General features: G+C 41.7%; 1 protein-coding gene across 3 annotated transcripts in view; it reads right to left on the bottom strand.

Annotated features, from left to right (window-relative positions):
• Positions 1–12,487, bottom strand: part of ECI2 (enoyl-CoA delta isomerase 2) — a 36,398-nt gene extending 23,911 nt beyond the window's left edge. For all 3 annotated transcript variants that reach the window (XM_062570012.1, XM_062570011.1, XM_062570010.1), the window contains exon 1: positions 12,390–12,487. In XM_062570012.1, coding sequence (XP_062425996.1) covers positions 12,390–12,457 — 68 coding nt within the window. In that variant the 5' untranslated portion in view covers positions 12,458–12,487. The remainder of the gene's footprint in view (positions 1–12,389) is intronic.
• Between the last annotated feature and the right edge of the window lie 2,381 nt (positions 12,488–14,868).

The following is a 14,868-nucleotide window of genomic DNA, read 5'->3' as shown; positions in this document are numbered from 1 at the left end:
GATGCACAAAGACTGGACAAACTACATAAACAATAATGATCAATATTTGCCAATGGCTTATCCATCCGAACCCAGAATGCTTTCAGACCATCAGAATTAAACAAATTAGGCCTAAACACATAGTGGCGTGTTGTTCTTGGTTCTGGCACTGCTTCCAGCACTCAGTACATTCATTCTTCAAAACCAGACCCAAACCAACTTACACAATAAAAATTGAATAGTACCTTGGAATCACAACTAAAATTCTCTCAAATATGTAATTCTCTAAAACCTTAGCAGTGCAGAGACTTGCACATGTATTTTTGTGAAGAAGGAATTTACAGCTACTCTGTGAATAACAATGTAATTGAAAAATCTTATCAGTTTCTGACTGATACTTTAGACATCTTCTGTAACATTGACTTTGCTCTTAGTTTTATCAGAGGACTGAGTGAGCTTGTAGATGCTGCACACTGCTAGTTCTTGCATATGAAATAAAACACTAAGAATGTTAGTTGGTTTTTAGATTAGAATTTTAGATGAAAATTATATACATCCCAAATGAGTTCAATTCATTTACTACTAAAATATTTTTAAAACCTTAAAGCAGAGCAGTAAACTGGCTGAGCCAATGGCAGCAGCTCCCAAGCCAGAGGTCAGAACTCCACTGATCTTGTCAGTAACTGCTGGAGATGTAAGACAGACAGAATCACACTGGCTTGTGCTATCATTATGGAGATTATGAAAACATACTGGTATGAGGAAGTGGCTGACAATCAAAAGAGAATGAAAGTGGCTTTGCACCACTCTCTTAGTGTTTCACCTGACATCTTACTATCAGTTAAAAAGCAAACAAAAATCCAGCAAGATCCTTTTGTTTCAGGGACAGGGTTGCTTACTGATGTGTATGTTGGAAGGAATAAGCATTTTACAAGCACATTTATCAGAGTATAAAACGATGCCATACTTGAAATAAAAACTGAATTCCTTTTTTAATAGCTAGCTTCTAAGACTTAAATTCTTTAAGTATGACTGTGCATCTCACAAGTTATAAGTCTCTTATACCATATTTTGGAATAATTATCACAGCACTGTAGTACAAAAACAGTAGCCTTTTTTTTGGAATACCAAAGAGTCAATGAAGAATCCGGGACCCACAATCAATCTAATCCTAAGAAATCCTTCCTACTCCCAGTTAAGAACTGGAAAACAAACATGTTTAACCTGCTAGCTATACTGAAGCAGTACACAGCTTGACCCATTAACAGTTCATCTCTGGAACTTATTTTGAGGCTAGCTTGTCTAGTGGTCAGGCGAAAGCCTTCAGACTCTGTTTCAGGGGGCGTGCTATTCCAGGATACTCAGGAATTAGGAAGTCTACACTGTGACTGTTAAATTCTCAACCAGCAGGCTCACTGTGCAAGTCAGTATATGTTCAGGGATTAAAACAACAGTGGAATGAATGTATGTATCCAATCTTTGCAGCTAAGAAGTTCCATTCAAATAGATCAATTTGCAAGACTGTGACCAAAAAAAAAATCCAAAACAACTGTCTACCTAAGTTAGTAAACATCTTTTACAGAGCGAAATACCCGATGGACTCCATGAAACCATAACACTTGCTAAAAGCAAAGTTCTCTAGTCTGCCATTTTCAGATAATCAGAGAAGAGGGTAAATTTGGGTGAGGGCAGGCATGTTCTCTGCCAAAAGGAAAGAGGGTTTTCTGCAAGCTGTCCAACTTATATACAAACTATGTGAAATACCAAGAATTAGATCAGGACCTACAAGGGACAACTCACTGTTTCTGTATGTCTTCCTTCTCCAACTTAAGCTTATTTTCTACAGAGCAGTAAGATTAAAAAAAAAAGGAAGGAGGGGGAGAAATGCTTCCTCTTGGAGGAGGTAGATGCCAATAAAGGGGGACACTCTTGCAAGCAGATTAAAAGGACCATACTATATTCAGAAAGCAAGCAGATTTTTTAAAACATGGCATTGCTAACAAGGTCAGAAAGCTACTATGAACTTTGTTTCCACACCAACACAGTGATAATTTCCACTTCGTCTTTGATTAAAATAGACTTTGATTACTGGCTGGATCACAGAAATTTCCAGTTACAGTACTTCACTGTATCAATTAAAAGGTAACTTTCATACACATAGTAAAATAACAACATGAAAAAACTATACACAAGTTCTCTTTGGATTTCAGCACAAATGCAATCTATCTACTGAATTTACTAGCTATTTAGTACTGTTACTCTTTTCGTATGTATTCAGGACAACACGAAAAGTCAGCACCTTTACAATGAAATAATGAAGTTATCAGCCCTCCGATAATGCTTATGCTCTCCTTCCCTGACTAGCCCCCCCCAAATTACTTAACACTGGTCATATTAAAAACTACTACATGATGAGATATTATTCTGACAATTGTAAAGGTGAATTTTTCTTTATCCTAATAACATTGCTTTCAACAACAAAAGATTACATCTAGGATAATTTCATAACCAGGATGTGGGCAAATTACGGAATGATTTCATTCCACTGTTACCTGTTTATAACAGCCAGATCTCTGTAAGGATAAACAAGTATCACCAATGCGCATACTTGCTCAATGACTCAAAACCTGATTTTGATGAAAAAAACAACTCTTCCAGGACCTATTCCAAGAGAACTTTTGCTTCCTCTTTTCTGGTGGAGCATATTGTGCTGAATTACAGGGCAATGATTTCTCTTTCTCTGTGAATGAATTAAAGGATGGTTCAACAACACTTTTAAAATCTTAGCCCAGAGGTTTTGCTGGAGTTTACTGATTACAGCCTAAAACTTATTATAATGATCTTACAGGGAACCTGAAAAATGCGCACTGTAATCAGTGTACTCATGAAAATAGATGGGCTCAATCATTTACTACATTAGAATAATGAAGAAACATCCAATTTGAACTGAATATCAATATACAGTACTTTTAGGGAAATTACTTCATATGATCAATATTTAAACGCTTCTTTTAAAATAGAACTGTCAGAAAATAAGGGGGGGTGAAAAAAACCCTAAAGATTCATACACTGAATGCAACAATAAAATGGGGGAGGGGGGAAGAGACATAACTGATATAACCAGGTCAATCCTCTGCACATGTTCACTACAGTAAGTATAGTTACCAGTGAAACACCTGGTTTTTACTTTGGCATTGTTATAAATGGAGGTTAGTTATAAATGAGGTTTGTTACCATGCATTAAGTCTACATATTCAGCTCAGCTAGAATGTCGTATCTTGCACTGCGACATTCTGAACTCTTGCCATTCAAATATTTTTCATTTCTTAATATGTGCAATGTTCCAACAATTTTGCTAGAAATAAACAGAACAGTTATCCTGCTAATGAGGACTGCTATGCAAGAATGAAGTCCTGCTCACTGGCTGTCTTTGGTAGATTGCAGTTGAAGACAACACAATTTGCATGGAGAAAGAACAAACAAAAAGAGAAGCTGCTTCTCAAAATGGTACTATTCAACGACAGCATTTTCTATCTTATCGACAGCTCAAAATGGATGCCTAACACCCTTTAAAAAAAATAATTCACATTTCCCTCAAAAGAATTGCAGCTCTCCTCTGATACGGATAGAAATCTTAAAAGCAAGTGCACAAAGAAACTGCAGTTCCTCCTGTCAGGTGGGAACTACTTGAGCCCACTTTAGAGAGAATGATCATACAAGCCTAGAAAAATACAACAACAAAAAACATGTAATTAACTACGACCTCATTTGCATTCACATTACCAGCTTCCTTTGAACTCAGCAAAGCTGTTACAGAACCACCTAGTGATCACTGCCTAAACAGACAACACTGACAAGGTCACACTGACTTCAATAAGCAGCTGCTTCAAAGCAAATCAACTACAACAGAAAGTTGTGTTCCAATCCAGTCCATCTTCTAGAAGAGACACATTGCCTTATATTAACTGTGAACTACAAAATCTGACTCAATTAAATAGAGTGAGTGAGCTTGCTGCTCTGGATTTTAACTGCTAAACATATTTCTGTACAAAGCAGTTTAAAAACGTGCTTAGGAAAGGGCTTAAGTTTGTTAAGAAGCTTTTTTGGACAACTGTTCATTCATTTCACCACTACCTTCTGTCTTTTAAGCCATACTTGTAAACTAGTAGTGCAAACAGGATGTACTAATCCATAAAATTAACCTTAGTATTTGCACATAAAGTTCCTCATTAAGAGACAGACTTGTGCACTGACTCGTTACACTCAGGCTCCATATTCAAAAGAGAGCAGATGAGTCTTCTCTAAGGATCATGTTTCAGAAGTCAGATCCTTTAGGAAAAACAGAAGTTCAAGATTTATCAGTAGAATGAGGACTCTTTCTGAAACACTCTGAAGGTTACTTTACAGCAGTGCTAGGGGATGCTGACTGTAACAGTATTTTGCAAAAAGTTACCGCAGCAGTAAAATCAAGCAAATTTACAAGGAAGGAAGGCAGATTAGTTATTTTTAATCTAGACAAAAAGAAAATCATTGGTTCTCCAAAGGTAAGGGACATACAACAAGCTCTCTAAAAAAAGGCTTATAGACCTGCACCAAGACAAAAAAGGCTAAACTTGTAAAAAGACTTAAAATCAAGGCAGTTACTTGATCTGCTTGCTCTTCTGATAATCAGGATCAGTGGTCAACAGTCAGCCAAAGGATGGACAAGACAATTTAGCTCATTAGCATCAATTAGAAGAACTAGAAGCCTGACCTCCCTAAAGAAAGTTTGAAAAAACAGTTACCTCAAGCAAGAGTAGAGCAGAGTGTTTGAGACCTTCAGGATCCAGTGTAAGCAAAGGAGAGCTAAAAACCAGAAATTTGTCATAGAAAAGTTGTTGTCTGCCTAACAGGGAACCGAAGAGAGCTGAGCAAGCTAGTACAGCGTGAAACACAGCACTGAAAGCCGTAACTTAAGAGAGAAAATGAAATACAGAGCCCATATAAGACAGCCATTGTGGACACTCCACAGAAAGCCAACTCCACGGGGAGTCTCTAGGATCAAGATACGCATTTCATTTTGTGGAAAAAAACATAGCCAGCCCTATACAGGGGCACATTTCCCATGCCAACATGTCATGATGCATTCCCATCCAACTGCCAGTAGATGTGAAAATTAGTAATGAACATCCAGGAGATTGCAGGACACCTGCTGCCCATGCTACGTTCAGATTTAGAGGGAAACCACATAAAACGCAGACAAGACCTAACATCTGGTCAAAAATTTCAGGCATAAAAATAACTTTTACTGCCAGTAGCAGAGATTTTGGCAGAGACTCAAAGAAGGGCCAGGAGTGCTAGCAAACTGGGTTTTTGAGAATATTATCCTTACTGATGTATCACTTGAGAGCAACTCTGCAAAAATGTAGTACTCCTCCTTGTAAAAGTGAAGAGGATTGGATCCGGGGACAACAGTGCACAGTAAGAAAGAGAATGAAAGCAGCAACTGCGATACAAAAATAGGGCTCAGCAGTGGGAAAGGGGGTGAGAAGTGAGCAGAAATTAGTACCCTTTTTGCTCCCTCTACATGAGAATATGAGAACGAAGCTGTTAAACTTTGTATGCCTGCATCCAGGCACAGCTACGTGAATGAGACTGGCAGAAATTGCCCATTTCCACAGGGGAGGAAACTAGAGTGATATAAGGCAGACTCTCTCTGAGGATCATCAGCTCTCTGTGGCCAAAACTGGAGAAAAAAACATAGAACAGAACAAGGGTTATCACCAAACTTATTGCTCCTGTCTAAGATGATAAAAGCTTCAGAGAGGTTTTCCCCAAAGTAAGGCTTACCTGCACTCTGGGTTTGCTGGTGTCTGCAATTAGCCCAGAAATGTAGGAAACCTAATTGCATAGCCTATAGTAGTGGAGGACTGTTTCCATCCTTCTCAGATATTAATAACAAAAAAAGCATCAGAGAAGTATAAGGCAATCAATAGACCATTAACAATAAGAGAAGTGTTTTCAGAAAATGACATGCTATACCAGGCCTCTCTTCAATGGGAGAGGCTTCAGAGCTTTCCCATTTCATGAAAAAGCCAAGAGCAGAATGTCTTTTAGCAGAAAGAGCAAGATTAGTTCTTCCTCCATCCTCTGGGGGAGTTTCCTCCTAATATAGACACTATCAGGGTAGAGCCAAAACCCTAGAGAATTTAGTCTAGTGATAGAAAAGTCCTTAGCTCTCTCCTTCCCAGGCTTTGCAGCTCCAGATCTAACTTCTGGGTTGAATCCAGCTTTGCAGCATACTCCCCAGTTAACTCAAATTTAGGAGTCACTGGTAATAGCATGCAAGTGGAAACAACACCACCACGCTGCAATGAGGATAGCAGAAGCCTTGCAGAATCGAGTTTTAGCACCACTCTCGCCCTCTTACAAGGCCAAGATCAAATTTCAAGCACACACCACGGGTTTTATGTTACAAGACACTGCAAGCGTAAGCATAGACAATATGGTGCAAAGGGCTTATGACAACTGGGAACATACACATTGAGTGAGGTTTGGGATATCAGGTGATATGCTCTATTGAGGGGAAAAGGAACTCAATAGTTGTGCTTCAAAAGGGAAGAGATTAGTGTTACAGCATTGCCCTATGCATATTTACCTTTGAGGGGACACTTCTCTTAACATTAGGGTTAAGGAGTTCTTAAAAGAGTCCAAACAGAGTATGACAGGGGGAAAAAAGGTAAATGACTTCCTCTACTTACCTTTGTCTAAGCTTAAATAGTTCATTTTATCTACAGTAGAACAGATTTGCTATCACTAATCTAGTAAGGAATAAGCTGTACCTGTTCATTCTAGGACCTTGCAGCTGACTGGTTTAGTTAACAGGATGGAGGAGACGCCAGGAAAGTGCTATAAGGTCTACAGTCAGAGATGGGAAAAGGAAGAGATGCCGCTTATGCCACAGGTGAAGGGACAGCTGTCCAGGGTTGCAATGATCTGCTTTGTCATAAATGTATCAGAGGGCAGTGAACATCATGATCAAAAACTGTAACTGAGCTAAGCAGAATGAGGACAGTTGTATGTTGTGCTACGATGCGATGGCACCTGAGCTCCTGCTGTGCAGGTGGGCTGTAAATGTGGAGATGCCTAGTTGGGAGAGGATGTTGGGAAGGCTATTAAAGATTTGTGACACTGGTCAAGAGCCAGGATCAAAGGGAATTCTGAACCTTGAGAATGCTGTCACCAAGCTGAAGAACAGAAACTGTAGTAAAGACAATTTGCTGTAACCAGGAAGTATTCCAGGCCTGGACAAAGATCAACAGGGCCCCTTAAGCAGGGGCAAACCAATAGCTTAAGAGAAAGTTAACTATATTTCCATCCACTTTATTCAAATACTTTTTGCATTACTTTTTGCAATGGCACCTTTGAAAAAAGTTCTTCAGTGCTGCTGAGAAACATAAGAGTAGCTCCTAGAAAGATCAGTCTTCAATAGATCTGACCTTTAAAGCTGCTAAAAGAACTGTACTAAGAAACAAACTAGAAGGTTAGGGTGTGTCTATGCTACTGTCTGCTGTCTGAGTTTGGATCATGAAAGTGCTTTTGAAGTAAATGTAAGATGGCTCTAGGTGTCTATCTGGGTTAGTATCCCTCCTCCCCCGACAAACTGGAACAATTACGTGCAAGACAAGGGAGCACAAGCAGGCACTTGGCAGTGGAGCCAGTGGGACTCAAAACTCCAAATTTGGAAGGATTAGGAACCTCCTGTTTTTATATATATATATAAAGTAAAACCAATGCTTGCATTCTGTCCTTAAGATTGTAAGAAACTTCCTCTCCCAGTGCTCCAAGGATATGCCTCTTTTCTTCTAGTTTAGATGCAAAAAAACCCTTAAGTTCATTGTGCAGCAGGCATACTTGCCTGCTATTTCAGACCAGATATGACACAAATAAACAGTGCAATATATCTAATTATATACTAAAACATTAGTCCTTATTAATGTTTAATGATATGACATTATTTCAGAGATGTATGTTTGAAACTGCAAGATTCTGTACAACTCTACTAGCCTAATGATGTCCAGCAGTACAGTCTTTTATGTGTTTTCCAATTTAGAGTCACTTCCCTTCCCTCTCATTTTAACAGATTAGCAACAGTAAGTTAATATTGATCATCTGTAGAAAACTTTCCTAGAGAATTCTCTCTTAAAATGAAAGCAGAAGTCATACTGACCTCACAATTTGCATTCTTTTTGTTTTTCCCCATTTCTTAAAATGTTCACATTCCTACTTGAAATAATTTCTCACAAAACTGTGGGAGAAAAATACTACAATTTAATGGCCAAATTGCATAAATCAGCAAAGTTTTCTGGTCAAGATACACTGATTCGTACTTGAAATACTTAGATACTTGTAAGACACTAAATCAGAAAAGGACTTCAGCACCCACGTATTAAGCAGTTGCACACTCTTGATTTTATGGTGTCAGGTCGAAGTTGATTCCACACCCAGAATTAGGTACCTACATTCTCTGTGTGGTCTGTGATTTGTGAATTGGCATTTTAAAATACCTGCAGTGTCAGACAGGATCTTTATCTAATAAGACACAGAATTATACTCCTTTTCATGGGGCTGGAATGGGGGGGAAAAAAAGTGGCACAGGCAGAACACCTAGTTTACATACCTGGGCTTGGCAGGAGAGATGGATCAGACCACTCAGCACTGGGGCACTCACAGGCATTTGAAGAGACAGCTTGCTAAGCTTTCAAACAATGAAAGCAAACAAAGATGACCAGAGGACTGGAGCATCTCCCTCAGGAGGAAAAGCTGCAAGAGCTGGGCCTTATTTAGCGTGGAGAGGAGAAAATCAAGAGGAGACTTATCAACGTCTACAAATACCTTAAGGCAGGGGGCATCAAACGGATGGGGCTGAACTCTTTTCAGTAGTGCCATGTGACAGGACAAGAGGCAATGGGCACAAACTGAAACCCAGGAAGTTCCACCTGAGTATGAGGAAAAACTTCTTTACTGTGAGGGTGACAGAGCACTGGACTAGGTTGCCCAGACAGGCTGTGGAATCTCCTTCCTTGGAGATTTCAAAACCTGCCTGGATGCGATCCTATACAACATGGTCTAAGTGACCCTGCTTGAGCAGAGGGGTTGGACTCTATGATCTCCAGAGGTCCCTCCCAACCTCAACCATTCTGTGATTTTGCGATGGGAGGCACCTTGAGTTTGGGCTCCTCCGTGTGCATGTAATAGTGGCATCTAGACCACAATTTTTGACTTATGCACCAGACTTATGTCTGTTTAAGACCTCTTTTGGAGTACCTAAGCATTTTATTAACTGCAGTTCACAATATCTGAAGAATATGAGGTAAATAAACAAAACTGCTTTTGGATTTTTGACCCCTTCTTGCTCCTACAACTTGGCTACATAAAGCACACACACTTACACCAAACTCTTCATTAAAATTATATTGGCTACCTCTCATAAAAATGCATTGCTGTTGATGAAGATGCAGCTCAGCCTCTCAGCCTAAAAACTGGCACGGGATCATAGGTTAATCTAGATGAGAAAGAACATCAGGAAGTCACCACTCCATTCAGGGACAGCTGGACATTAGATGAAGTTGCTCAGGGTCTTGTCCAGCTAAGCTCTTAATACTCGTGAGCTTGGAGGTTCTACAACCTCTCTGGCACTGTGACATTATATTTGTTGGAAAACAGTTCAAAATATTTTATACAATAAATTACAGTTGTATAAAACTTTATTATATGATTATATAATCCTCTTCTGGTTTGAAGGTATTTATACCTCAAATATGAGTAACTAAAAGAATAAAATAATTCTTCCTGACTTGTGGTAATAGTCATGACTCTTTTTTCTCAGCCTCGCTAAAGCCAATGTTGCATGTGGTTTACACATACATACATTGCTCAGTGACATTGCCTGCACAAGAAACTCAGCAATTTCTCAGAGCACTGGCTCCCTTCTGTTCTGAAATCGGAAGTCTGACAAAACACAGCTGCTCAATACTTGGCACATTAAAAAAAATTTTTTTTAATCTAACATACCTGAAAGACAGTACCAAATTTGACAAGAAACAATTTCTGAAAGGACGAAGCAGAAACAAAAAAGACCACTGCTCTAGCAGAACACCAGACATGCAGTGAAACATGATGTATGCTTTTAATGAAGTATTTCCTACTTTAATGAAGTATTTCCTACATTGATTTTTTTTTCCAGTGGAATAAGTACATGTATTGTTGCTTTTGTGTTTGAGTATAGCATTTGTACATAAAAAATACCCAGGTATTTGTTCGGGAATGGGGGTAGGAACAACACCCAAAAGATAACTTTTATATTTTGATATGCACACAGATACTTATAAAAGGAAAGCAGTTTACTAAAAAAGGATATAAGAAATGAGCAAAAGAAAAACAACAACTGAAACATGAACTTCTTCCCTCAGAAATTCCTGCTCTTGTATCTCCTATCCCAAGAAATTCAAAGGATAAGTTGCCTCATCTCTGAACGCTTCATGACAGATCTGAGGATAAACGCCAAGAGACAATTTGTTCAAAAAAAAGGGGGGGGGGGAAATTAAGAATTATAAATCTAGTTTGTCAAGTTTTGTATAATCTACACTGAAAATAATATCATTAATATTGTTGGAAAGAACATAGGCGTGCTCTGGTAACTCAGAGTCAAGGAGAACACATCACAACCGAACACAAGGAATGTGTAGGTATATGCAGTTCTAGTTTAATCAGTTCTCAAATCTTCCTGCAAGATCCAAAGACGACGAGTTTGGACTTCTTAGGACTTCTGCCGCTGTGGTGCTCTATAAGCACGCCAATCCTTGTTTCACTACCAGCAAAGATGTGTTGTAACTGACGGATTGTATCAAAGGTGACAAACAGCCAAACTTGGCAATCTGACAAGCTGCTAGATAACAAGCTCCCACAACTGCAATAGTACTATAACTTGATGTTAAACTTTATTATTTTTGAAGAATGGGCATCTACAGCTCCTATAGTTGGACTTTTATATCAATGTTTAAGAGTCTTTCACATTATAAGCATGTCTAAGAATAACGCATCCCAGTAACTACTCTATCAACTGTCAGGCGCATAAAAACTAATCTAAGTGGTGCAAACTTCAAACGCACTTTCAAACTTTCCAGTCAGACTTTTATCCAAAATAAGACAAAGAGAACTTTCTACAAGATTTCTTCAGGGATGTGGGTCAAGATTTGTTCAAGGCAGCCTCTGTCTCTACCAACTTCTTAATGTACTGTTCATTACAGAAGTCACATCTGCAAATAGTTTTAGAAACTTTGGCACTAATAATGGGGTAGGATTGATCTGCAGGCCTACATAAATTGTATTTTGGAGGAAAGCAGCTTTCTTAATTGCTTCTTGTCATGGTGTTAAAACTGCCTTTTCAAGAACACAAGCATTTATCCCAGAGAGTTCTTCAGCTTAGAAAACTCTGAAATAAACTACAACTCTTGTGAAAGTCTTAAAAAGCTATGCTGATTCTGTAATTCTTACTCAGTACTGTCTGATATTTTTACTAAGATTTTAAAAAACACTTTTAGATTATAACATTTGCAGTCTGTTTTTAAAAAGAACATTTTTTTCTCTACCAACATGAGCATGTTTGATTTTTAGTTCTGACTAGCAAAGTTTTTGACTCAGATGAAGACAAGACCTGCTAGTTTGAGCTCAGGGCCGTCAGGTGCTTCTTTCACTGAGCGTTCACAAACTTTTTACAGGGAAGTTTAGCTCCTATCTGAACAAGAGATTTATCTGTCTGCAAGTCCTACGAATATTAATACATCTCCAAATCATAAGCAGAAAGTTATCACTTCAGGTGGATTATTCCTGCTTTCAAGCTAAAAAGCTTATTTTTCTGCTTTATCACTGGTGAGTAACCTCGACACTGCACAGAAAACATGCCCAGCTTGTCCTGAAGAGTCGCTTCCTTTTATCTTCCAGAGTACAAAGAAAGGGAAACAAAATGCCAAATATTTTGTAAGGTGACATCTTTCAAGCCTCTGGATGCCTTCACGCTCAGCAGAAACATTTACTCTTACAAGCTGGCTTCTCAAAAAAATGAAAACCAACTCAGCCTGCACAGCAGGGTTACACAGAATGGGCAGGAGGAGGAAGGCACCACCGCCGCCACCAGGAATTTCTGGCAGCGCAGAGGGCGGGCTGGTGCCGCAGCCACAGGCCCGCAAGAGGCCGAGGCGGCTCCGGGGCGCCGCCGCCGCCCCGCCGCCGCAGGGGCCGCGCACCCCGCGGCGCCCCCGCCCGCGGCCTCCCCGCTGCCCGCGGCCCTGCCGACCTGCCGCGGCCCGCCGCGGGGCACGAGCTCCCTCCTCCTCCTCGAGCGAGGCGGCCGCGGCCGCCTCGGGACTCACCTCTCTCCGCGGAGCCGCCGCCGCCGCGCACACAGGCGCCGCGCGAAGGTCAGCCCCGCCGCCGCCATGACAACGGCGCTGCCGCGGCGGGGCGGGCGGCGCCGGCAAAGCCCGCCCTGCGGGGGCCCGCGCTGCGGCGGCGGCGGCGGCGGCGGCGGCGGCGGCGCTGCCCCCGCGGGCGGCCGTTGGCCCCTGCGCCGCCGCAGCGGGGCCGCGAGAGCCGCCCTCGCTCCGCCGCCGCCGCGGCTCTCGGCTCTCAGCGGGGATGGGCGGGGCGCTGGGTGCTGGCGGGGTCAAACAGCACGTTCACTCACTCTCCCACCAAAGGGACCCCAAAACTAAAAAAAAGGAAAAAAAAAAAATAAAAAAAGAGGTACGCGGCTCTGCAGAGCTCAAGTCGAAGCCTTACGCTGAGGTGTCTGCATACCGTGGGCCGCTGTAAAACGCACTTCTGCCTGAGCAGGATACTGCTGAAATCGGTAATATCGTTAGATGTGTTTTGCAAGTTATTTGTATTCCAATAAGCTTTCCTCTCTTCCAGTAATGTGTTTAAATGAGTAGGAGCAGCACTATTAAAATCACTTTCCACCTTTAAAGTGTGCTCACAGTGAAATAACTTTTAAGTGAAGGAAAGCCTGGGCTTCCACGGCCCCTGCTGCTTCATGTGAGAACAGAGACGGAGCGTGAGCTGTTCTTCCCTGCATCTTGGTAGCTGAGCCAAGGCGACTTTTCAGAGATACCTGGACAGGCTGGAGAGTTGGGCGGAGAGGAACCTCATGAGGTCCAACAAGGGCAAGTGCAGGGTCCTGCAACTAGGGAATAACCCCATGCACCAGTACAAGCTGGGGGCTGACCTTGTGGAGAGCAGCTGTGCAGAGAAGGACCTGGGAGTGCTGGTAGATGACAAATTGACCATGAGCCAGCAATGTGCCCTTGTGGCCAGGAAGGCCAATGGTCTCCTGGGCTGCATTAGGAAGAGTGTTGCCAGCAGGTGGAGGGAGGTGATCCTGCACCTCTACTCAGCCCTGGGGAGGCCTTATCTCAAGTACTGTGTCCAGTTCTGGGCTCCCCAGGACAAGAGAGACATGGAGCTACTGGAGAGAGTCCAGTGTAGGGCTACGAAGATGATCAGAGGGCTGGAGCATCTGCCCTGTGAGGAACGGCTGTGAGAGCTGGGCCTGTTTAGCCTGGGGAAGAGAAGACTGAGGGGGGATCTTATCAGTGTGTACAAGTACCTGAAGGGAGGATGTCAAGGGGATGGGGACAAACTCTTTTCAGTTGTCCCGTGTGACAGGACAAGAGGCAATGGGCAGAAGTTGAAGCACAGGAAGTTCTGCCTGACCGTGAGGGGGAATTTCTTCCCTGTGAGAGTGACAGAGCACCTGAACAGGTTGCCCAGAGAGGTTGTGGAGTCTCCTCTGGAGATCTTCAAGGCCCGCCTGGATGTAGCCCTGTCTAACATGCTCTAGGTGACCCTGCTTGAGCAGGGAGGTTGGACTAGATGATCTCCTGAGGTCCCTTCCAACCTTACCGATTCTATGATTCTATGACAAGTTGACCATGAGCCAGTGATGTGCCCTTGTGGCCAAGAAGGCCAATGGTATCTCAGGGTTCATTAGGAAGAGTGTTGCCAGCAGGTGGAGGGAGGTGATCCTGCCCCTCTACTCAGCCCTGGGGAGGCCTCATCTCGAGTGCTGTGTCCAGTTCTGGGCTCCCCAGTGCAAGAGAGACATGGAGCTACTGGAGAGAGTCCAGCGTAGGGCTACGAGGATGATCAGAGGGCAAGGAAAGGGGTTTTCTTCTCTTAAATGCTTGATTACAGTTTCCCGAGACTGTATATAACCATCAGATCATTTATCCAGGATGTTAACAAACAGGACTACAAATCAGGAGATCACTTTTTTTCCTTTGTCCTGCCATGGGCATGCAGTATGCCCCGGGTGAAATCACACATAGCTTTTTCTAAAGCAGCTATAGATTTCAGATATGTGTATTTTTTCTGAACTTAGTACACCTTGAACTTTACTTACGATTACAGATCCAAAAGCTATCAATTTCTCTATTCAGATACAGTATCTACTGCCTTGCAGCTCAAGCTGTCCCACCTAAAATAGTTATTGGGTTTAACCTGTCAGTAGCAGTTTCCCTGTCTGCTACACAGGACTGTGAGGTGAAATTAATTCACATTTATAAAATATTACAAGAGCACCCTCTAGAAGGTGTTGTAGTAAATGCTAACATTGGTCTATATCCTTACTTAGCCGTTATTCACACAAAGCTCATGGCTTTAAGTAAGTACTTTGTTAGACTGAGACAGGATTTTGAATGTGTAAAACCAAACTATGGGCTAAATTTCTAAATTTTGTTCTGAAATGTGGGAATGAGGCTTTCACTGAATGAGAAAGAGGAGAATTTGGCTCTAAAATATCAGCATTTGTCTTGTCAAATAGTAATGCTTTCTTTTTTTTTTTTTTTTTTT

Source organism: Rhea pennata, chromosome 2 (genome assembly GCF_028389875.1).
Source record: "Rhea pennata isolate bPtePen1 chromosome 2, bPtePen1.pri, whole genome shotgun sequence".
Lineage (NCBI taxonomy): Eukaryota > Metazoa > Chordata > Aves > Rheiformes > Rheidae > Rhea > Rhea pennata.
The sequence above is the reverse complement of the archived record's forward strand: the minus strand, read 5'-3'. Positions and strand labels throughout refer to the sequence as shown.